This window comes from Thunnus maccoyii, chromosome 24 (genome assembly GCF_910596095.1).
Source record: "Thunnus maccoyii chromosome 24, fThuMac1.1, whole genome shotgun sequence".
NCBI lineage: Eukaryota > Metazoa > Chordata > Actinopteri > Scombriformes > Scombridae > Thunnus > Thunnus maccoyii.
In genome coordinates this window covers 12939680-12965690 of record NC_056556.1, presented here as the reverse complement: position 1 = coordinate 12965690, position 26011 = coordinate 12939680, and the positions used below count along the sequence as shown (strand labels likewise).

General features: G+C 40.0%; 1 protein-coding gene across 1 annotated transcript in view; it reads right to left on the bottom strand.

Annotated features, from left to right (window-relative positions):
- LOC121891909 (rho GTPase-activating protein 6-like) overlaps positions 1–23255 on the bottom strand; it is an 81025-nt gene extending 57770 nt beyond the window's left edge. The window contains exon 1 of the mRNA XM_042404555.1: positions 22486–23255. Within this exon, the coding sequence (XP_042260489.1) occupies positions 22486–22980 (495 nt within the window). The 5' untranslated portion in view covers positions 22981–23255. The remainder of the gene's footprint in view (positions 1–22485) is intronic.
- Between the last annotated feature and the right edge of the window lie 2756 nt (positions 23256–26011).

The following is a 26011-nucleotide window of genomic DNA, read 5'->3' as shown; positions in this document are numbered from 1 at the left end:
CATAACAATACATGTTGAATTACTTAGAAACGGAAGATTGGAGGGCTTGTTGTGTTGGACATATTTTTTCTCAACCTTTGCCCCCCTTTCCTCCTCTTCCTCCCTGGAGTCATATCTTTTTTCTTTGCCACACCTTCCTTTTTTCCTTCTTTGTATTTTACCTCATCTTTCTCTCTCCCGTCTGCTCTTTTTTTTGTGTGTGTTTTTGGTACACGCCGTCCCTTTACCCCATTTCACCTCATCTCCTCTGACAATTGTTTCTTTGGTTTGCGGAAAGGAAAACAGCAGATATAGCGGGACAGGATGTTTTAAGGAATACTGTAACTGTAAATACATTATTTTGGACAAAAGACTTTATTCTGCTTCATAATGTGGCTGCAACACAGTTTACAATGGCTCTGTGTGTCACTTGGGTCAGGTCTCCTATTGGCTATGAACTCAATTGAACCCTTAAGCCATAACAAATGAGCACAAGTGACACTGCTTGGACATGCTCTTCATCTGTGTTTATCAGAGAGTGTGTTTGCATGCGTGTATATGGATTCCACAGATTTTCCAACATTCTTTCTTTTTCTAGTATGCATGTATGTATGCGTATGTTCATTACATGTCTATATGTGCTTGTGTAACCGCAGAACTGCAGATACAGTGTGTATAGTATGTTTGCATAGCTGTATACACAGTCTCTCAATGTGGCTGTGTGTGATCTCTGGTGCATGTAAGTCACCTGGCCTAAAGCATATCAAACCTTTATCAAAGTCAAACCGAGCGGTCTCAGTTCTTCTCGGCTCGGGGTATAAATATTTAGTCTGCAGTATAAACACGCTGGCCTTCTAGGAATGCTCTGCTCATGAGCGACAGCAATGCTTTTATCCTTCTACTGATAATACGAGTGAAAGACAAAACTGTTGATTCATCCCAATATGCAACATGTGCAGCTATGAAGATGTGCCGCTCTGCTACGCCAACAAGTGTGAAGCAGCTCTTTGAAATTATCGATCTTTATGAGATTCTTTCCTGCAACATCGCTACTGTAAAGAAACACACAAAGATAACATGCACAGCAGGAGCATCCATATATTTCCCCCTATCATTATCTCCTAAGCTCCATACTATTACTCCAACCTACCGTCTGACTCATGTGAGACGGATTACATGTGATTCAGTGTAATACTGGGCGATTAGCATTATCTTTAAAGTGATGAAATGTGAATTTGTAGCAGCTCTAAAGCTGAACAGTAGGTAGTCTTAAATAATGTATGGATATGTCTTGATATTTTGTGGAGGAAACTGGTAGAATCTGAATGAAAAATAGGCTGGAGCTACTTTCCTACTTCCATAGGTATGTATAGAAGAGATGGACATTGGTAGACCCTTCACAGCAGTGCCAAAAGATAAACCTGCCGACATCAGCCATACTAAATTAATAATGTTTTCCTTCCATTTTTTAATTGCAAGGGGCGTTTGTATGGAAGGTTTAATTAAACATTTGCTTACAATAGTGTCAGTCTTCTTACTTATGGGTTATGCTGGTCCTTAGCACATATTTTTTGCTAAAAGTTAGCATGGAATTAAATAATATTCCAGTTACATGTGGATTATTTTGATGTTTACGTTCTTATAACTCAAAGGATAAGGCTGGCGTTGCACTTCATTGTTACTGAAGACGTAACAGTTTAAAACACAAGAAAAACGATGGTATAGTTAGAAAATTCAGCTGGCAAAAACAACCATTAGTTACATTTATGCCATCTAGCAGGCGTAGTAATTATGACCCGTGGAAGTGACGCAGTTCTGATGACGTCAATGTAAGGTGACAAATTTTCATATTAGGAGGTGACGGGTTGGGTGGATGGCTAGATAGATAGATGTGGACAAAATGTGGACTTAGCTGCAGGAGACCTTCCTGTTTCCAACTGCAAGTGTTTCCAACCACCAACACAGAACTTTAATTAGTGTAAGTTTTTGAAAAGGAGTAAAAAGAGTAAATATAGAATTTATTGGCCACTATTTTAGGGTGCGGATGAATAATTAGCTGCCCTGTGAGCATTTATGGCTCATTGACATGTTTTTAATAGTCTTTGGACAACAATGTAGGTCTATGGCACAGAGGAATAAGATATAGCGGGCTTTGGATTGTCGGTGTACCTTGTACTGTTCCTTTAAAGAGTTTTTTTTCCCATTATTCTTACAGTGCTTTGGTATGCTCCACTTGTAAATTGTTCAGCTGCTTCAACAATTTGTCCTAAAAGAACTCTTCCAATAGAACTTGTCCGCAGTTAGTTTAAACATTTACTTTGTCTGATTTGGACTTGACCACTGAAACATCTAAATTTGGAAAAGCAGCATAAACTCAGGATTTTTATGCACACACACACACACACACACACACACACTGGAACGCACAAATGTTTTACATTCTGAGGAGGTTTTTTTTTTGTTTTTTTTTTTTAATTTCCCAGACAGTATTGTCATGTGGTTCAATGTGAGCTTCACTGGGCAGACTCATGTTTGTGTATGTGTGTGTGTGTGTGTGTGTGTGTGTGTGTATGTGTGTGTGTGTCTGTGTGTGTGTGTTTGGGTGGAGGCGAAGGGTGAGAAGAAAAAAGAAGTAGAAGAAAGACAGGAGGTGGGGGTTGACAGATCCATCCCATCTCTTTTTCCCTCTCTGGAATTCAGCTGGAATCCAAGCTTGACTCCCCTATTAGCTCCGCCCACACTCCCACCACCTCATATCATGCTACACACACACACACACACACAAGCTGTTTTAGGTAGTTATTCCTTCCGTTAGGTCACTTTAACCATGAAATAAGTCTTTGCCTGTTCTAACCTGTCCATTTGATATGTGGCTTCACGCACACACCTTTTGTTTTGTGTGTGTCTGAGTCAGAGAGAGAGAGAGCAGTAGTCAATTCGTAGGAAAAACAGATTTTACAAACAATAAAATAAGCTGTTAGGTTGTCAGTTCTCTACTTTTGGTTGCCATATTTTAATAGTGTATGTAATGATGCACAATGAAAGCATGGAATGTAAGATGTAAAAGATTTTTTTATATAAAAGAACACTTTTTTAAATTGTCACTACACAAAATGCAATTTGTTAAGAATTAATAATGATGAATAATGATAAATAAACAAAGTGTTTATGGTAAATACGATAGACTGAATGATGAAGCCTACCTCCTGCAGGCCTGATCACAACTATATTTTATCAATTGTGTCTTCTGCAGTCATTCTTGATGTGGAGATGCAATGAAAGTTAAAAAAAGAGCCCCTTCATTTTCAAGTTTGTATGGAATTCCAATGATTTCATCTGCAAAGCCATGTTACACTGAGGATGAAGAGTACGTATTGTTTTTCTTCCTCATCAATACACGGATTAGTTTCTAAATCTGATTTTCAGTCACGTTTTCACCGTTTAATTTTCCAGTATCCATATTAACATCAGCTCCTAAGATTCCGCCACATGTGAACATTTTCCCTTAGCTGTTTTTACGATATTTCAGTCAATGAATCTATAATATGAAGTTGAAAGTGACATAAAATTGGATTTTGAAATCAAAATATGCTCAAAAAATGACTAAAAGAGAATCAGAAAAACAGGGTTTAGGTTCTGTGAGTTCTTCCACACTGTTGTTGTTGAATTATACTTAATTTCTACATTTTCTTTAAGGAGTTCCATGATGATTCTCAATATTTAAGATCTTTTTTGCACTTTATCCAAAGAAAGAAAGCATGACTTACAGCCAGTAATACCGTTGTAAATAAAAGGGAGGGAGAGTAATCATCCTCAAATGATTTAGTCTTTTTTCCCGTAAAACATGACGTACTTTCCACAGTTTATGAGTCACAGGACGTATACTAAGATCTATAGAGGTCGCAAATTTACACAGAAATCATTGTTGAACTGCTGCTGAATTACTCAAAAAATGTAAGTGCCACTTTCAATCACTCCTATACATAACACTGTGCTGCCATAATGTCAGGTTAGGTATGAGGGATGTTTAAGGTAGATGATGTTTTGCATCTCTCACCATCTTTATTGCTATTTTCAATTCCATTTATAATTTGAGTCAATGTTCCTCATGTCGGATTTTTCCATTGCTGAGAACTTGCACAAACTGCGTCAGAGCCTTTGAACATATAAACTATCTCTTAATGCTTACGTTCGAGAAGGATGCTTTCTTTGTTCTCGCTCCTACAGCCAGGGTCGGTGCGGTGTTTACATCACTGAGTTGTTGCCTTGGCAACAGACAGAACCTCACAGTCAGAGAGAGAGGAGAGTCTGCAGAGTTAGATTTGAAAATCCTTGAAAAATAATGTTCGACAAATTGAATTATGCCGCATCATCAGTTCGTTTCAGCGTGATTTCACCTCTCTGGCCTCTTCTCACCTGTGTCGTATCATCTTTATAGAACATAGTTACATTCATTCAACACAGTACAGTTAGAAAATGTGACTCTTCAAATATTCAAACGCTTCCCAACCAACATGCTGTACTAGACAATGTCATATATGTGCAACCCTGTCTCCAATTTAATAGTATAGAAAAAGTAATTTCTAGGAGACACGGTTGCACTGTGATGTCATAATCTCCAAAAAAACATATCCTCATTCTATGATAACAGCAAAAGTAACTTGCAACATCATGCAATTGTATTTGCATACAGCAGTAAAATGATTTGAGTTGTTTTTCCTAATTTATGTTAGATTTTACAGTACTGAAAAAACGTTTTGCAAGTAGAGGCAAGCTTGTAGAAAACAGGCAAGCTGAGTCAAAATTTGATAAGTAGAGAACTGAAGATGCATCTTCCCTATTGGTGACTACAGCTCTAAAAAAAAATATCAGGAACACATAACAAGATAAGGTATTATGCTGAACTACTGAGGTAAAAAGCTCCAGAAAACCAGAAAAAAAGAAAGAAAATCCAGTATCTTGCGGGCTCTAGAAACCACGCTGTTTAGAGATGCAGTGTACCAGCATCCTTCACTCCCATATAGATTCCCAACCAAATCCAGTAAACACCGTCAATGAACCAAATCTAAACATCTATTTTGTATTGTTTTGATTGACTCCAATTGAAGCCATGTTGGCTTTTCAATGGCCGACTCTCTCTACTGTCAACAGAAAGCAAAATGGAAAGATTTAATAACTTCATGGAGCCAGAAGGCATGAAGACATGCAGGTTCACATTCAAAACACACATTCAAGCACACAGGCACACATCTGCACACACACACGCGCACACACACACACACACACACACACACACACACACACACGCACACCGTGTATGACTGTGGTAAGTCATTTCAGAGCCTATTAAATCTCCATTAACACACAGCCTCCCTGCTAGCCAGAGCTAATCCAACCCAGGTGTGTGTGTTTGTGAGTGTTTTTTCACCCCAACCCTCCACTTCTCCCCTCATTCTCCTGGCTTTTCTCTTTCTTTCCCTCTACTTTCTCTCTATCTCTCACTCTCTCCATTTCATATCAACACACCGAACAAAAGTCTCCCACATTTCCCACACTCTCCCTCAAACCTGGCAGCTTCCGACAACATCAAACTTCCTCCAGTTAGGTCAAATTAAGGCAAATTGCAGCTCTCAGCGGGAAGCTAGGCCGACACACCTCCCTGGTAATCTTATTAAGCACAGTCATCTCTATAGTCACCTGTAGTCTTGAAAAACCAGCTGTAGATTTCTCCTCTTTGAATCAATTCGTCTCCCTTCATTGGTTGCTCAGGCGAAGGGCTTAACGGTGAAAGACAAAAACAGATAAGATGAAAAACTCTGCTTTCTACTCAGCTGAGTGCCTGAATAATGAAGCTGAAAGATGATCCACAGTGACAAAAGGGTTATATCATCTGGAGGAGGTGGCAGGCCTGTCGCAGTGGTGCCAGGCCAACCACAACTCCCTGAGCGTCAGTAAAACCAAGGAGCTGATTGTGGACTATGCCAGGAAACAGAGGTCTTACACCTCACTGCAGATCAGCAAGACTCCAGTGGAGAGGGTGAGCAGCTTTAAGTAGGTGCATATTACAAATGACTTAACATGGACTACACATATTGACACTGTGACGACAAAGGCAAGACAGCGCCTGTATCACTTCAGACAGCTGAGGAAATTCAACATCTCACAGAGAGTCCTGCTATCCTTTGTCTCTGCTGCAGTGCAGAGCATCCTAACAGGGAGCCTAGCCGCCTGGTATGGGAACAGCTCCTCTCGGGACAGGATGGCCCTGAAGAGGATTGTGCGATCGGCTGAGCGCGCTACGGGTACTGCACTCCCCTCCCTGCAGAGCCTATACGACAGTAAGCGGAGCTAAGAGGATAGTAAAGGACCCCCACCACCCCAGCAATGGACTGTTCCTGTGGCTGCGATCAGGCAAACGCCTGCGCAGCCACAAATCACACACTGAGAGACTGAGGAAGAGTTTCTTCCCACAGGCTATCAGAGCCATGAACAATGAACAATAAACTCTTGAAGGACAATATACCCAAGGACATTCACCTACATATATTATACTATACTTTGCACTACTGCCATTTAAATGCTGGGAATCTATCCTGGGAACATAAATGTCAAACGCGTTAGTATACTTTCTCTATGGTGGCTACAACTGCTCATGTCAGCCACCCGCTTCTTCTTCTGTTTATTACAAACAAACCACTGTTGCTGCTGTTGGAAGTGTTAAATGCATCACTTTCTGTACCGGTGGAATTTTTCCAAAAGATCTACTTGACACCACATGTTAAGAAAGGTAAAAACCCCTCCTGAACTGGCATGATAGGCTCAATTGTTTTTGTGTTATAGCAATGAAGTAGCAAAACGCACATGTCTTTATTAGAAAATATCATAAAAATAGTGTCATTGTACAAGAATCCAAGCCCAAACCCAAATTCCTCCTTGAAACTTTTAAAAAAGAAAACATCTTCTTCCCAGTCCAAGTCCGTAAAGTAAGCCAACAATATTGGGTTTTTGAATCTTGTGGGGACTACTGGGTCTAAAAAAAAAAAAAAAAAAGATAAAAATCTCATGCACACACACACACACACACACACACACCAATATTAATGTTCTGGGAAGGTACTCTGCAGGAGAGAATATGATCTCTGCTTGGAAGTGACGCTGTTCCCCACTAAAGCAGTACAAACACACATTGTTATGTTTGTGAGTGTGTGCGTGGAGGTGTGTGCGGGTGTGTGTGGATATGTGGGTGCTGGTGACAGTACAAACGTCTGCAACTGGAGACCCCTTATGAGAATACTTTGCAAGTGTGTAATGATAACAATACAGACCTGCATTTACCAGAAGATGTTATTAGTTTAATGGTTTAACAGTAAGGAGGGAGGGCTATTTATAGGAAGACAACAGGTCTAGTAAGGTATATATGTAAATGCTTGAGCTCTAATATATATTGTCAGCATGTAAAACTTCCCTATTAAGTGAACACATTTCAGAAATTAGGATCACCATTTCTAATGCATTTTAAACAGTTTTATTTGGCCCCCAAGCCATGAAATATGTTCAGACTGCAGCTGGTATCAGCTATTGTAATGTTTTTGTAAGATACTTATGACATAGAGAGTCTGAAGAGACAGATGTGTGCAGCTGTGACTGGCCACAATGCAGCCCACCCACATTTTTACTGTGATTCATCATTTGTGTGTGTGTGTGTTGTGTGTGTGTGTGTGTGTGTGTGTGTGTGTGTGTGTGTGTGTGTGTGTGTGTGTATGTGTGTTCAGATAGTGCTGAATGTTCCCAAAGTCCATGCAGCTCATGGACAATATATTAGAAGCTGACTAGCGCTCTCTGCTGGCTAAAACAACTCCTTACATTGAGCTTTGATCTGCACTTTAAAAAAAAAAAATTCACATGCAATTCGTTTAAATGTCAACAGGACGATAATGTCACCAATAATTTTTAGTGGTAAAGCTTAGTACCATTGGTTTATATATGGTTTATATGCGGTTCTACTAAAACCTTGCAGCCTAAATTCAAAGCTTAGAGGTTGTGATGGAGGAAATTTGAACTGAAGATTGGTAGGAAGCTTGTGTCAAATCACAGATGTAACTATAATTTAGTTACAGTTGCTTTGATATAACTGGATGATGTGGACTAACACAACTCCTGTTTAACTAAGTAAATAGATTAGCAGCATTTTTGATGTTGTAGTTATTTTTCATGCATGTTAATTGTGAGGTAACTAAATAGAGAGTGTCAGATATCTGGAGACCATTTAACCATCATCTACGATAAAGTGATGTTGGGAATCCTCTAAAACTAATGTTCAGTTAAAAATATAATGTTATACAATACTCTTACATACATACTTTTATTTTGGTTTTGTTTTTCTCTTCTTTTTAAATGTAATTTCCATAATGTAGATGTGATTCTTACTTCCCAACACTGTATAATGCTCCCTTTAATTTTTTTTCTTTATTATATTAACATTTAGAGTCCAAATTCGGTCGCACAAACAGAGTTATCTCACATTGTGTATGTACCATTTACAAGTATAGGAGAAAATAGGGGAAGTAAAGTGGGAGGGAAGTGGTTTTCCACAGGTTGTTTAGGGCTATGGAGGGCAGATATTGTGATGGAAGATGGAAACTCATACACTCATACATTCTTAGCATAAGTTTACCTACTTCAACTGACATTTCCACTGATGTCACTGCATACATACTAATTGACACTTCAGCTATTTACAGTGCACACACTTCAACTATGGTAAATGGTAAACGGACTGCATTTATATAGCACCTTTCTAGTTTTCCGACCACTCAAAGCACTTCACACTACATGCCAACATTCACCCATTCACACACACATTCATACACTGATGGCACGGCCTCCGGGAGCAATTTAGGGTTCAGTATCTTGCCTAAGGACAATTCGACATGTGGACTAGAGGAGCCAGGGATTGAACCACCAATCTTCTGTCTTAGTGGACGACCTGCTCTACCTCTGAGCCACAGCTGCTCCAAACTATCTTCACCTACAACTGAAATTTCAACTGCTTTCAGTGCTTACATGTCAACTGACATTTCAACAGTTATTAGACATTTTACTTTTCAGCGTAAGCAGACACATTTGAATTTTCTTCAGAAAATCTTGCCTTTTCTAGTTCCTCTATTGTATGTGTAACATTATATAAAAGTAAGGGAGAAATAAGGAGAGTGGGAGGAAAGAGGTCAGCCACATGTTGCTGTTAATAAGCTGCTGGAAGATATGTGATGGAAGATGGGATTTACTATATGTGTAATGGAAAAAAACGTCCACTAGATGGCATTAATACACTCTGATACTAATTCTCACTCAGCATTCTCATAATAATGCCTTGCTGATAAGCTAATGCTTCAGAATTGGAAGCATTAGTACCCTCACTTTGCACTTGTGTATGAGGACAATGTAACTTTAATGAGCAGTTAAATTGCAGATACACACGTGATACGCACAATCCCAAACACACACCTGCAACCAATGTGACTCCCCCCGCCCTCGCCTTGCTTCTGGAACTTGAGTGTGTCGACTCATTCCTCCGTTGAGCTATTTTTCTATTTATAGTCGCAGTGCTCCGGCTGTGTCTAAAACGCCTGCTGTCTCATTCTGTTTTGCTTCCTTACTGTCTGACAGATTTGGAAGAGGGGGGCGGTGAGATGTCCTCAGCTTTAAGTCACTTATGCTTGGAGTCATATTTATATGTATCTTTAGATGACAAGGATTTGCTTTCATAGAGGCTGGTGAGACAGGCGGTCATAAAAAAAAGAGAGGCCTTTTTAATGTTAATCACTCATTTTGACATGTTAGAAGAGTTTGTCTGTGTGCTTAGTCAATGCGAAACAGATGTTCAAATTATGGCAGATTCATTAGTAAGTATCAGTGTCACTTGACATCACTTCTGATCCTTACGCCCTACAGGCCTCTTGACCCTTAAAAGAAACTTGAAGCAAATATATGCAGCTTGGTTTGTCACTTTAATCACTTTGCAGCAGCATGAATGATTTCTCCTGTTTATTTTATGGCTGAACAGAAATAAAAGCCAATGTTCTTGTTGTGCCTCATCAAACGACTGAGTTACTAATCAATGTTGCTTTGGAAACAGTCCCAAAGACATTTCCAATTGACCAACTGTTTGAGCCCGAGTTTACTCCCAGCTGATAATGGTGACTCCTGGCAGACTGGCAGAGGAGAGGAGCGAGGAGAGAGTAGAGGAGATAAGACACTGGGAAGAAGATGGCCCCATGTCATTCTGGGAAAATCAAAGGAGATAGTGACACTTATATGTTCAGTGTGAAGGTCTGATGTCTTGCCTAGTTGTCTGTCTGGGTCTGCCTCGTTTCCCCCGTCCTTTTCAACTCTCTCACTGTCTCAGTATATCCACCTGACTCTCTCAAAGTCACATTTTCTTAATTGGCATGACCATAATTAAGCACAGTGTTGCAAAAGCAGGTTGTATAAAATTGACAGTGTATATATAATTACAATACCTTTAGTGCTTCACAAAAATCAGGTCTTCATGTTCTTCAAACGAGCATTATTTCTAATAAAATGCTGCTCAGGACTAAGTTAATGGGCATGCAGGTGGACGCTCCACTAGTGGCGTCGACCACTAACTGACTCACAGGTGGGCCACAGTATGTGAGGCTGCAGAGCAACGTGTCGGACATAATAGTAAGTAGCACAGGAGGAACCTCATGGGACGGCCCTGTTTCCCTTCCTGTTCACACTCTACACCTCAGACTTCAGATACTGCCACCTGCAGAAGTTTTCAGACAACTCTGCCATTGTGGGTTGTATCAGCAAGGGACAGGAGGCTGAGTACAGGAGTGTGGGGGACAGTTTTGTGGAGTGGTGCGAACTAAATAACCTGCAACTCAATATCACAAAGACTAAGGAGTTGGCAGTTGATTTTAGGAAGTGAAGGAACCATCCAAACCCAGTCAGCATCAGGGGAACAGAGGTGGACATTGTTGACAGGGATCTGGGCGTCCACACAGACAATAAGATGGATTGGACTAAAACCACAAAGGCTCTGTACAAGAAAGGTCAGAGCTGCTTGTATTTTCTCATGAGACTCAGATCTTTGAACATCTGCAGAATATTCTGCAGATGTTTTATCACTTGGTGGTGGCTAGCGTCATCTTCATGCTGTAGTGTGCTGGGGCAGCAGGGTGAAGGCAGCCAATGCTGATAGACTTAATGAGCTCAACAGAAAAGCAAGTTCTGTCCTTGGAGTGGAACTGGAGGATTTGGTGTCAGAGAGGAGGATGCTGAGGAAACCACTCAATATTACAGACAATGCCTGTCATCCCCTGCACGCCACACTGGAGTCATATCAGAGCACCTTCAGCTGCACACTGAGACCACCGAGGTGTACCACCGCATGCCACAGGAAGTCTTTTCTACCAGTGCCCATCAAACTGTACAACTCCTCTCCCTTCTGCAGGAAGGACAGCTGAAACAACGGACACTGAGAACAGTAATATCAATATCATGTGCAATATTACTTTTTCAATATCATGTACAATATTATTTTTTCAATATCATGCAATATTACTTGTTATTACTTTTTCAATATCATTTCCAATATCACTTTTCTATTTCAGTTTACGTATTTTACTAAACGTATCTTACTTTTACTGTTATTCTATTAGGCACTAGTGTTAGCATTTACTCCTTTTACACTGTTGTTTTTATTCTTATGTTGTTGTCATTTTTGAGCAATCTCTGGCACAAGAATTTCCTTCAGGATTAATAAAGTTCTATCTTATCTTATTGTAAAACAAGCTTTATCAGCAAGTTAAAAACTTAAAAACAAAGCCATTACATGAGGATTTATTTGCATGGGAATGTAAATGTGCCAAACAAATATCATGGCAGTCTGCCTATTAGATTATAAGATTCCTTATAATGTGGACATGTTTTGTCCTGAGGGTGGTGCTGGAGGGAAAGTCATGTAGGGTCAGAAGTACAAGGGTTGTTCCTATGGGGAGCTTGAATTTTCCCAGTAACTTTTATAATCCCCCCCAAAATTCTGTTTTTTATTGTTCACAAGTGGATTTTGATGGTTTTGGCCTGATGGTGGAGCTAGAATTAAGGGTCCATGAAAGTCTGTTTACTAGTTTTTGAGACAGAAAGTGAGATATGGAGAAGGAAAATAAGTGTAACTACATCAACAGTTGTGTAAAGAAAAAAAGGAGTTTTACACAGCAGTTTGAAAGATGAGACTGATTTAGCTGCCCCGGACTCCTCGGGCAGGTCAGTTCAAAGGAGCCGTCATGTCAGAGAACAAATTGCTGCATGCTTTCGGTGTAGGCTTTGGAAGGGCAAAGCTAAACCAATCCAGCAAACTCAGGCTGTGTTCCCAGCCTGGTTCTTGTTTCCTGAAAGGTAAAATCAAGCTGATGTGATCTCATCTCTCTTTGCTTCACTTGCTGCATTTTACCCTAAACTGGAGATAAGAAAGCCCAAATAGTAGTCCAAATGAAACGAAGAATATTGTGTGGATGACTGTAAAAGTGAAAAATGGATGGTTAGCTTCTGTGCAGAAAAATGAAAGAGGAGAGGGGAGGGGAGGTGAAAAGAGGAGAGGAAGTTGGGGGGTCACTCAGTCAGTAGCCAACCCTCCTTCAGTAGGAGCCTCAGGGCCTCAGCATGAAGCTCCGACATGGAATTCCAAATAAATAATTCCCTTAACCTCCTCACTGAAAGAGACCGGAGTAACACGCACACATAACATCAGCAAAATGCATTATTTCTCCATAACCGTGGCTTATTTAAACTAGTTTTCCAAGTATCCGAAGGTGTATTTCATCAACAGACACTTGATCATTCTGCAAAGTAAAATCATGTGTTTGCATGAAAGCGAACACACACACACATACACTCTATTAAATCTCAGCGCTTAGCCCTCAGAGTAGCCTAAATCCTGCATGTGTGAGCAGGAATATTCAGTTAATCCTTGCTAAATACGGCATGAAACCATTTTATTCAGTCATAAATAAGCATGCGACAGGAGGCATGGCACCGCGGTCAAATGTCCTGCGGTATACACAAGTAATTAAAATCCACAGATGAGAGAGTTTAAGGGTGAAACAGATAAGATAAGTTTACAATATACCTGTGAGGGCTGAGGGCAAGATGTCCTTAACTGAACTTAAGTCTAAATCAAAAATGGATTTTATTTGTTTGGGCTCATTTTTCAGCAACGGGACAGGATATGAACATGTTTGATATTCGTTTGTTATGCGATTGTTGCGCACGTACAGTACACACACACTCAGTGAAAAACAGCCACTTTCACTGCTTATATTCCTAATCCTGAGCAAAATATCAAGATAGAAAAAACGTGGCAAAGTTTTCCACATTCACGATGAAGTTCAACTAAGACTAAGATGGTTTGAGGCTTTACTGCTCATATTTTTCAGAGAATTAAATATTACAAATATTGCAGCTATAAAACGTGGGTCTTGTTTATACTATATTATGTTATATATGTTATTATTATCAGTCCTCTCAGTTATGATAATATTATACTCACCAAGGTAATGGGCTTAATGTGAACACACCTGAAATGTTGGTAATAATACACAAACAATGGATACATGCTAGTACATGATAGTCTGCCACATACTGTAGCTCTCACAGCTTCTTTCATGATCATAAATCATTCTAGTCAATAATGAGTTACTGAGGATGAAAAGTACAGATGCTGAACAAGAGACACTGTATTTTCATTACTTATCTGATAATGATATAGTCTTGCTGTTTTTCTTATTGCGTGTTCCTTACTAAGTATATGGGAGGGAATTTAGAGCCACAACATTTAAAAAAAAAACTTTTCTGAGGTCACTAAATATCCTTTTTTCAGTTTCTATTTCTCTGTTACTGCTCCAAGATTAGACAAAGAGTGTGTGTGTTTAAGATGTTGTGAAACACCCAGTGTGAGTATCATATCACCGGGGTTTACACTGATTGAGATGAATACATGAATGGGAAGTTGTAAACTTAACACACCATGGCATCTGTGAGAGGATCTTATCGATGCTTTCCCTCTGGCCCATGACAAACCACATTAGAGGGAACATTAGTGGACATAGGGGTCACTGTAATACACACATATAAATACACAAGGGGATGGGCATTTTTGCCTTCAAGACTCAAAAGTGCACAATTAGATCATCCAAACCCTCTGCCTTCGGATTCTCTCCCACACACACAAAAACACATCCATACACACAAAGTGTAACTCAACACCGCCGCTTTCTCACTGGACGAGAGCTTTAATCGGCAACAGACAGAGAGATTCTGGCTGCGGAAATTAATGTTTACTTTTCAGCCGTCTCTATTTCAAGCTGCTCTCTTTTCCTTCATTGTTGAGAAAACATCCCAAAGGAGATGTGAGATTGCTGAACCAAAACACTGCCAAACAAACCCTGCTGTTTCATATGGTTCTTTTCAACGGAATATCATGCAAACTTGTCAAAAAAAAAAATTGCCTCATGAAGTATAACGTTTCTGTGCACAAATGAGAAGAAGCTTAATTTTTTTTTACACAAATTATACAGTATGTCGGGATGTCTCAGGTGCTGGTTGCATCTCATTTGAATCATACCTATACTGTGTGCTATGCTACATAAGTTTGGCACAAAGGGAGATTGCTTTACAACACAAAATTATACTTGTTGAGGCAATATGTAGAGCAATCCTGCACTACTGATCCAAGAAAGTAATGTCACTCCAGCAGTCATGTATTAAAATGCAATAATATCCGCTGAAAAGGCATGTTTAATAGGGTGTTTCTGTTACCTCCCCTGAAGACACACACACAGCAATCTGGTCTGTCAGTAGGTTGTACATGTTAAAAACCAGACCCATTAAACTTAATAAGGACTATAATCAAACTACAGCCCTTGCAGACGCACATAGCCTTTCTCCCAGGAGGGGACATGATTCAGAGGTCATCTCTACCATGACCAGGAATGTTTAGGAACAAGAAACAACAGGTTTGATGGCAGTTTTTTTTCTTGAAGGATAGTTCTTCCTGTTTAAACAGTGGATTTAGCAGGACACAGTTTCAAAGTGAAAACATCATTTCACCAGGTGTTACTCATTCACATGAAATGAGGAAGTCAACCTTAAAATCAATCCTTTGGTGCCACAGACATTTCTAGCTGCCGTCTTTTTATCAATTGGTAAAGTGTTGCAGAATTGTTTTTGGTAATGTTGTAATAAGATATATGTACTGAGTATTTGTAAAAATTTGCACAACTGCATGTATTTATAGCAAAACTGTTTGCTGCTGAAATTATATTTAAACACTTCAGACAAGTATAGTTGACTTCGAAGCTGTGCAGTGAGAACAGCTGCAAGCAGATCCAAATCAGGGACTACTGCTGTAAGCCAAGAAAATCAATCTGTATTCCATCACAGTTTCTGTGTTTTGACGTAGGCTCTTGCAACAGCTCGATGACATCCTACATTTGATCTACTTACTATTTCATCTACATTGTCTAGTCTAGTAGTTCAAATGTAGACAACCTATTGTGGAAATGTCTACACTCTTACTACAGAGATACCATTTGGTCCAAATATATATATATATATATATTTGTAGATTTGTCAGACTTTGTGAATCTTGGCTGAACTGTCCAAGGTAGTGTGTGAATGTATTTTCAATGTGTATTTTCGTATGAGCATTCCAAAGATGTCGAACCATCAAGGTCTTGTTCCTCCAACGCAACCTCCTCACTTTCAGGGAACTTAGGGAGGAAATCAGGGAGGAAAGACAAAATGGATATTGGTTAGGTTCACAAGTTCAAGCCTCTCCGTTTCCTAGAGCCTGTTTCAAAGAAAATATATTGAAACGGAGCCATTTGAGTATTCAAAAATATATTTATGTACCCCCGATGTACTGCTTTTTTTGTTTGTTTGTTTTTAGTTAGATTTTCATTGGCGTTGTTAAATGGTGAGATCTTCCTGAGAGTTTCTGATTGATGGTGCAGCAACTAATCATAAAAGCCTGAGATATGTGCATGTTTTCCTTGAGTACAGCACTGGGAAAAGTTAGTCTCTGGTCATTAACTGTATGTGTGAGGCTCATTTTGTATCAGTGAAGGAAATATAAATCTACAGGAGTGAAGGACACAGAAGAGAGTAGTGGTAGTGTAGTACATTTCTGTGGTATTCCCCTACTGTGATTCAATAATAGGAACCTTTATACGTAGAGCACTTTTCATTATAAAGTTACAACATGCCTCAAAGCAATCAGAACAACCAATGACAAGAACCTTGGAAAAGGCACACAGACAAGAAAGAACAAAGCGAGTCTATTGTCGCACATAAAGGCAAGTCTGTAAAAATGAGCTTAAAGCTGAGATTTAAAGGAAAGTTTTGATTGTCAAACACTCACTGCCTGCGCAAGAATATAACTATTTGGAACACGCATTACGATGCATTTGTGATATTTATATACTTTTTTTTTTTCACTATAAAACTCCCAATTGTGACTGATTTGAATCCAGGCTGACTTCAGCTGCCATCCATGAAATAACAGACTTTTCAGGCAGGCGGTGAGTGTTTGGTACCCAAACCATTACTTTTTGCCAGAGTCTTTTTTTTTATGAAAGACACTGAGGCAAATACACAAGAATCTTTGGGTGGAATCCAGCTCATAAGAGGTTAACAATTCAGAAATATAACCAAGAGCCAAGTCCTGGCCTTAAAGGTATTTAACAAAATCTTAAAATCCACTCTAACATGTATAAATACTTAATCTCTCCCTCTAGTTCTGATTAGAAGATTTACTGCCTCAATTGTTTCCGATTCTCAGACCATGTGTTGAAGTATATCTCAGAGGGTTAGGGGGTTAGTTTGTTTGTACGTTGGGCGCTTTTATTTGTAATAATCTATTATTATTAGTGTTCCTTTTCTGTATGTATCTTTGTGTGTAAAAAATGAAATAATTCAATAAATAAACACTTTAATGTGGAGTCTCTTATTTTGGCGAAAACCACAGCTGCTGGCTCCTGGCAAAGAGCCAGTTGACCAGTGTCAGCGCCCCAGCAGCTTGCATGGTTCACTGCATAAACAATGGCAAACATGTGGAGCAGTTCATACTGCTATGTAAACATAAAAGCTGCATCAAAATGCACCGTTTCTGATAAATGAAACATTATACCGGCAGCTTGTTTTCATGGGCTGAGTAAGCTTGCAACAGAAATGTTTTCCATTGGATATCTCACATACCATTTGGGGGATTCTATTGAAATATTTCACAGAAAAATGCATCCAATAGCCAACAAAGTGTCTCAAATGGTTTTAGGCTACTAGAAATGGTTGTGCTCAATTAATAACATCGGAGAATGCTGTAAGTGTTACCTTTAAAGGAGAGATTTTCACAACACCAGTTGTCTTTTCCCAAATATGCAGATGAAGTTAAGCTCAGCATCTCTAAACAGTGACATGTTCAGTGAACCATCTCACTGTGACGGTTTTGAATTGGGAATCTAATTACTGTCGAAGTGGAAGAGCAATTCCATCCTTTTTTAAAGCAGTAATTCTTCAGATTTCATACCTGCCAACACTCCCGATTTCCGCGGAATCTCCCTATTTTTAACCCTTTTTCCTGCCATGCTCCCGATTGGTAATTACTCCTATTAATCTCCTGATTTCATAGTTTTTCCTTTTCGTTATCGCAACCTGTTTCTGGCATTGTACAGCGTGTGTACGCAGCTGCTCTCTGCGCAGGCACTCCTTCATCCTGTCCTCTGCTGCTGATGTGATTGACTGCCTGCAGGTACCGCTGGTAGAGAGAGGAGGTGCTGGTTTGTCTCAACCAGTAACTAAGTTTACAAGATTTTGCTAAATGTTAATAATGCGGCCAAAGCAGTTGAAAATATTGCTTTTCTACATGTTTATGCTTGTTGAACAAGTGGTTTAATAAAGTACTTATTGGCTGTTGAGATGTTTCATAGGATATGTGGACATTCTGACAGCAGGATTCATCCTTTAGAGACCACAAAGGTCTGTACAAAATTTCATATCAATCCATCACTAGTTGTTGAGATATTTCACTTAGAACAAAAGTGGTGGACCAAGTGCCTCACCGAACTGACGGACCAACATTGTGATACAGAGCCGTGGCACTAGCACGGCTACAAAAACAGACTGAGTGATCTAACTAAAGCAAACAATGGACTGATTAGACTTTCTCAAAGTTAGTTTCTTTACTTCTTCTCTGAGCTCTGAGTACTTAGATGCAGTTCAGCAATGATACACAAACAGTCATCAGGGAAGCATTAAAGAATTTTAAGAACAGTAACAACTAGATAGAAGCAGCTATTATTCTGGCAATTTTAGTTTTCCAGATGAAGGCAAAGGTCAAATACTTCTACTTTAAAAAACATTCAAATTTCCACTTAATGCCCCTTTGTGAGAGATGTTTTATAGTGATTCCAGGAGTTTTAGCTGCTCTGAAAGCAGCAGAGCAAGCCAATTCCCATTCATAGAACAACAGGAAGTTAGAAAATTACAACTGGGAGTCCTCCATAATCCCAGTTGTCATAACCAGGATTCAATTACATATATAAAACACACAAGTACTAACCACCTATCACAATGGGTGTCACTAAAACAATCAAAACAGACTAATGTTTTGCATCAACAGTTTTTGCACACTAATAGCTCCTCATACGCTTTTATAGCTAACATTACTGTTTATTGTCTCACTTGATTAGATTACTCATGAGGCTCAAGCAAGAAGACATGTTTTTTTTGTCTTTTCCACTGACCCTATTATGTATTAATAGCCGTGTCTGCAGTTGTGGGTATAACATTTTGATTGTGGTTGTGGACACATGCAGATTACACCACTAGAAGACAAAGCTCTAACCTCAAGTGGACCACAGCTCAGTCACTTTAAATCAATCATTTAATGGAAATGGTTTCAAGTTTTCGTCAAATGGTGGAGATTTCATTTTGGAATGATTCCCTTCACTTAGTCTCTTTTCTAAAGCATTAGGGTAAGTGGGTCTAAAAATAGACCGTGCAATGTCAACATTCTGGCGCCCCATAAACAACCAGGATTAAATTAGCCAACCACTATTTCCTCTGAGCCTTTGTGCATGTGCAACCGTGTATGTGAGCAAGGTATTTGTAGTAAAGGCAGAAAGCATTGCGTCTTTCCCGTAAAGAGCCTACACTGTTTTTAAACTCGTGCCGTTTTGCAAGAACATGTGTTGATATGACATCCAACTTTAGAGTCAATCACTCCGCAAGAAGAACCGCTTCCAGCCGCTGACCTTCCCACTGTAATAACACAGAGGGTGCTTTCTGATATTTTTTTTTTTGCGTCATTGTTCGTTCAACATCAACAACCTGGCCGCGGAAAAAAAAAAAAAAGGCTATTAAGCAATCACAGCCAATATAACTGTCAGACGTTGCTCTTTGTGTAAACCATTACATCTCCACTTTGTCTCTGTTTCTTCCTTCCTTCCAGGTTTTCTCTCTCTACCTCTCTGTCCATGTCTCCCTCCTTAAAAAGGCATAGTAGCAGACTAATCTGCACAGGTTGTCCTGCACACACACACACACACGCATATGCACATGCAAAACATTTAAAGTGGGATCTCAATCCAAGAAAATGTTTTGGCATTGAATAGATCCTGTAGTGACACATTGGATTTACATTTAAAACCAGTCTGACTATTTATCTATAGCTACTTTTCTATTTTTTTTTTTTTTTTGCTATTACATAATATGAAAGAGAAAAAAAAAGTAGTTTGAGAGGTTTTCGGTCCAAACCTCATGTTTTAAGATTAATTGTATACTCTGCAGTAGAGTTTTTATCCCTCTACAGAAGCGATCCCTTTAATGTCTGTGGTTGTATTAGGTCATTGCACGTGATGCTGTAAATCAATGTGCAGCACTGCTTCGTGGCAATACTGGATTTACTGGAGTTTTTCATCAATATAATGGTTAAGTACCTTTATTTGTCAGATATAATTTAGGGGATTAACCAAAAAAATACAATCTTATCTGGTTATCTCGTCTATAAGAGCTTTCAGTATTGATTTTTCTGAGTTTTCTCAATATATAAAATTGCATATAACCTGCAGCTATTAGCAGCCATTCACATGTATTTTAAAATTAAGCTTGCAGAAACTTTAAACTTGCTTGAGTCACTGATCATTAAGTCATGTGTGGGAATGAAGTTACGAGCTGTGACCATTTTGATAGCCAGTGAGTGAGCAAGAACATTACACAAACAATTGGACAATTTGAAAAAGACATACCACAATGGCAAACTGGGCATGTGTTCAGGGCCCCGGAGTCCAAAATACGAGCTTACAGATAAATAAAAAAAGTAATGTCATCACATGCACACTATCAAGTGTCAAATGAAATTTAAACATTGTAAAACAGACTCTGAGTCTGTGATGCATAAACTTAAAAAGAAACTAGCGATGTGGCAAGAGACTATCTGGTCTCACTAATCAAATAGTGTTGTAACTGTCAGACATGCTTTCCTTTGCTATCCTTCTGATTTGGCAAAAGTCTCTCTGCGAGACAGACACTTCACATTTTTTATTTTATCTGAAAAAGCTTCACTATCACAGCTACTAAAAACAATGTTGACCATATCTGACACCTCCTGTCTGTAACTGCAAGGGAGGATGTTCTTTGTCTCAAACGTCAGGGATTAAAAACTATTAAACATGCAGGCTCCATCCTTGAAGAAAGACTTCAACTTTTCCTTTATATACATTTGCATTAAAACTGCATGTTTAGTTTGCGGGGGGGGGAAAAAAAGTATTTTAACTGAATGATGTAAAATCTGCTACGTTCCCAACATAAAGTCTTTGTTTACACTTCATTCCAGCTTTTACCTCACACACAACAGTGTATGAAACATCCCAGCAACACTTTTTGGCTCAGTATTTTTACAAACACTCTGAGGTGCAATAACTTCATGGTCCAGATTATACTAATGACTCCAAACTGATGGCCTCATGTTATCCTCAGTGGGCCGTGGCGAGGGGGGGGGGGGGGGGGGGGGGGGAGCGGCATGGAAAATAGAGCTACAGTTGTGGGAAACTCTGCTGAGTGAGAGCTTCTCGACATCTCGAAGAGGAAGAGAGGGAGGAAAAGAGAGTGTGGGCGCGTGCTTGTGTGTGTGTGAGAGAGAGAAACACACTGCGAAAAAAGTGAAACAGAGAAGAGAGAGTGAAGCTGGACTTGTTCTTTGTAAGGAGGAAATGATGGGAGAGCTGTTTGAGGGCTGCATGGTTCTGACCCTGTGACCGCTCTCAGTCGTGAGAACCGACTCCTGGGCCATGTGTCCTTAAGACCCTCACATCAGCACACACACACGCGCTGCTGCACGTACACCCACATATACTGTAAAAGCAGCAAACAGCCGCTAAAAAAAGCAATATACACACCAGCTGAGGCAGAGAAAGAGAGAGTAAGTCCACAAAAGAAGTGGGAAAATTATCATACCTTTCCACCAGTGCATATGGACTCATGCCAACTATGCAGCCTATAAAGCCCCCCCGCTAAAAATAAGTCTCCCAAGTATGTTTTGGTAAGGATTTCATACTTATTCTCACTCAATTTGAAGCCTATATGAAGACAAAAGGCCAAGCAGCCCAATGACGGCAGCAAAGGGAGTGAAAAAAAAAGGGGGGGATTTAGAGGGAAAAACTATCTGTGCACTTCATTGCACCTTTTGTTGGAATTATTTAATCCTTAGAGGCTCCATAAAGGTCTCTTTAGCTTTCCCTGGAAAACATTTGTGCAAAGTGTGACTCTCACAAGGACAGAAAACACAGCAATGACCAGCCAGGAAAAATCCAGGTGGGAGAAGTGAAGCAGTGCAGCCCTCGCCCCCTCCCCTTCCCCTTCCCCCCAGTTAATTACCCATGTGCCCTTGGGCAAGACCAAGACAACTGCTCCAGTTGTCAGCAACAAGGCCGTGGTGCGCTGGTTAGATACTGGACGGCTTCCAGGTGCAGATGTCAGTGTGGGGTCAACACTCCCTCTTCGAAACTCATAAATCTTCCACCATCTCCGCACTCAAGTCACAGTGTCAAACTCAACACACAGTCAAATGAACAAAGAGAAATCTCTAGCAGAAATAAACAGATGTTAAAGTCTGCTGATTGCTTTCTCTAATTGTTCCAGGAGCTGCCATCTACACATAATTTAAATCAAGTAATGGATGGAGGTGGAGGTCACCTAAATTCTGTTTCAGTATGCATGCACAGCAGTAAGGAATTTACTCAGGAAAAAAAAATGGAAATGATTTTATCCTCTCATGTGATTATTTCCTTATGGTGTTCATACACAGTAGGCCAGGTTCACCACTACAATGAAAACAAGCTGGATTCTTCAAATGTGTGCCACAATTACCTGCAACCGCAGAGTAAAAACTTGTTGCATTGCATTGAACTCAAAGTTTAAAAGGTTTACCTCTGATTTCCACACAACGTAAGCATGAGAGCTGGTCGGCTGCACTTTCCTCTGGAGCCACCTCCGCGGGGAGAAGAGTGTGCCGGTGCTCCCGGACGGCGCAACGCCGGGGCTCCTCACTAGAAACGGTAAATCCCCGGAGGTATTCCTTTTGGCACGCTTCACTGTATCATAGTCAAAGTGAAAGTTGGATGATGGGGAGACATCCAAGGGAATGGAAGGAGATGAGAGGGACGGCGTTATGGGCTCCTTTAGTGTTAGAGTCTTGGTGCGTGAAGCCGGTTTCACAGCCAAGCGCTCCGGAGACGCACCTGCGTCCGCAGCCGCCGCTCCAGAAGACGGTGCGCCACTTGCTCCCTCGGTCCCGGTGCCACAATTTCTTATAATAGCAGGGTCCAAGCTCCGGGTTTGGCGTAGCCTCCGTTTGGTTATGGCTTTGGAAGCAGGAGAGGAGCAGGAGAAGACGCTGTTGAGAAGTCCATGAGCGGTAGACATGTCTCCGTATTTTGGATCTCACATCAGCGCTGCTCAATGCGTCTCTCTAAAGCGCCCCATAGAACGATAATATACGTTTAATGTTGCCCCATTAAAAGGACGGTCCAAGTACGAGCTGGTGCAGAGCTGGAATGTGTTGCATTTGGCTGCAGACGCTGCGCAAAGTGGAGGAGGCGCAAGTCTTCTTTTCCTCTCCTGTGTTCCTCTGCACGTCGATCATTCCCAAACTAGAGTGGAGTGAGAAGACAGTGTGTGAGAGTGTGTGTGCATGATCGAGGGAGGAGGTTCACAAAACTTGAAATGAATGTTTGAATGCTGTATATTTTGCTTAATAACCAATTTAGTGTCACAACATTATACGATTAAGCACTTTGGTTTTGCTTTCCAAATCTCAAAGTTAGTTTGCATTTGAAAAGTCAACTTAAGATTCCCATTGAACCTCCTGTTCTTTATTAATAACATGAAAATTACCTCCAGATGATCAGTGGGTGATCACTGGTCTCATCCATCAAAAATCCATTCAGAAAAGTAGCATTTTGTCCCCATTTGCCTGAAACAAAGTACACCACTTTGACACTAACTTTGATTTCTGCAGCCTCTGCAAATTGTAAGAGTGGGTAAGATGTGTTTCTATAATTAACAGCACTTTTTCATAAGGGTAATTAGGCAAGTAGACAGACACAATTATCCCACAGGCAGAAGGTCACGCATACAGACAGACATGATTTAGCCACAGATGAAAATAGCAGTATTAATCCTTGTCTACCATTAATCCACCTCGCTGTCTGGGAATAATAGGCCTATCACTGAAGCCTGCTGTGTGCTATTATTAGCTAAACAATAAGTGAGCCGTAGGATTAATCACCAGTGGCTTTCTTTATACACCTGTGCATGAGGCTATACTCCAGACAATGTTTACACAGATGCTCATGAAGGCGCTCAGCCGTTTCAGGGTGTTAAGATGGCTATGAGCGTGTGAGTGTAAGTGTGTGCGTTTGTTTTGTCAGTATTGTGAGTAGAGTAGAAAGACGCGGCAAGAGAGCGTGAGCATGTGTGGCCCAGTGTGTGAAAGTATGGGAAAAATGAAAAGAGACAGCAGGAGTCCAGAGAGGAGGGTGCCGGACGTCTGATAAAGGAGCTTATGAAGCTGCGCCGCATGACACACTCACACATATACACACAACACAGCATGACATGACACTGATAACAGCAGAGATAGATTTGACCCTTCTAAAAACAGTCTGCGGGGGAAAAGAATGAGACGCGTACTGAGAGAAAACACAGAAGCAGGAATTATAGAAAGAAAACATGGCGTTTCGTATTAGTTTATAAAAAGGTATGTGGACATAAGTCAGCATTTGAGGCATTATTGCCCTGAACTGTGCCCACATACTACTTCCATTTGTGGGGGAAAAAAACAACAGTAAAGTGGAAGAATAGTGCATAATTGAGAATATATTATACAGATGTTCCCATATCAAAGATGCTTGCAGCAATCCTTGACTTTTCATGTTGCTGCTTCATGCTCTTCGTTATACTGTCCTGTTAAAGACAACATGGGCATTGCAGTACTCAAGTTACTAATGTGTAACCATGGAAAATATTTAATGTGAAACAGTGATCATTTGACATGACTGTCAAAATATATCAGATGCGGTCAGGGTCGAAGGGAAGGAGAATAAATCAACGGGGCTACACTTCAGCCAGTCACATTCAGTGTTATATACACACTGTCCATATTTGGTATACAATAGTAGAGCTGCACTGCCTGAAACCATTTTAAGCAAAAAGACTCTAAATTCAGCTACAATTGTATAGACATAGTTTCCTGTCGGGAATCAGTGTACATTTCATTGTCTAAGCCTGTTAGACAGATATGAATGAAAAGGTCACAAGGTCAGAAACAACAGAAATCAAATTACTTGTAGACCCACATATGAAATGTGAAACAATAGACTAGTGATACATGGCCTATTTCTATCAGTTAAAGACAATTATTTATGGTGGGAAGAAGAAGGAACAATATTTCTCCAGATTACAAATGAATAATTGATTGGAGAGATTGGAGGAATAATTCAATATGTCTGGAAACTTAGAGGGCAGTCTAAAATTAAAGACACACGGAGTATGTACACACACACACACACACACAGGTTGTACCCTAGAGCAATGTATCTATCAGACCAAAGATTTCACGTGTCCCTGACCGCACATGTAAACATCCCCATGCTGTATATATTTAAGAGCCACCATATTGTTTCAATTGTGGAAGATTAGATTATTGGCAAATTTTCTTTTACTGTAATTTGCCTCAAGGAAAAGAGGCAAAACTGTGTTAACCGAACAGCAAAACATGTTTTGCTCCTCTAAGGTATAGGGTGTATGATATCCAGGTTGGTTCATTTGTATAGGGACACAGATGGCTTTCCTTTTTGGCAAGATTTACAGTAAAATCTATGTTATATTTTTTTATTGGGAAATACATGGAGCCCCTTTAAGGACCAGGAGTGAACATCGCTTTGGAAACCTAATATTCATGATGTCACTCACAAACACTGTACAGTTAATGTCAAGCATACGTTGCTTTATTGCATTATTGTAGCAAAGCAATACTACATACCAGTATGTAGCCTGCATAAAGGTATTAAAGCTAAAAATGGAACAAAGCTATTAAAGTCTTTGAACTTTACAAATGAGGCTAATTAATTTCATGTAGTCATTTGTGCTCGTATACTGACATCTCCTGGCTAATTATTGACATTGCACTACGAGTACGGTGTCCGTGGGAGATCATTTCTGTTTATTAAATTGCGTTTGTTCGTGCCGCCTTCAAGTTATGGGGGGATGTTGTAAATAGAAATTGCACATACAAAGGTGATTCAACAAAGCCACAAAATAGTATACAGTCATTGAGGAAGGAGTAAAATAGGCGCAGCGGGCTTTCTATCGTGCCATACCGTACGTGCTATGGTTTTGTAATGAATGTGCACAACCCAGCGTGGTTTCCGTGGGCCCTGACGCGGGGAATTAC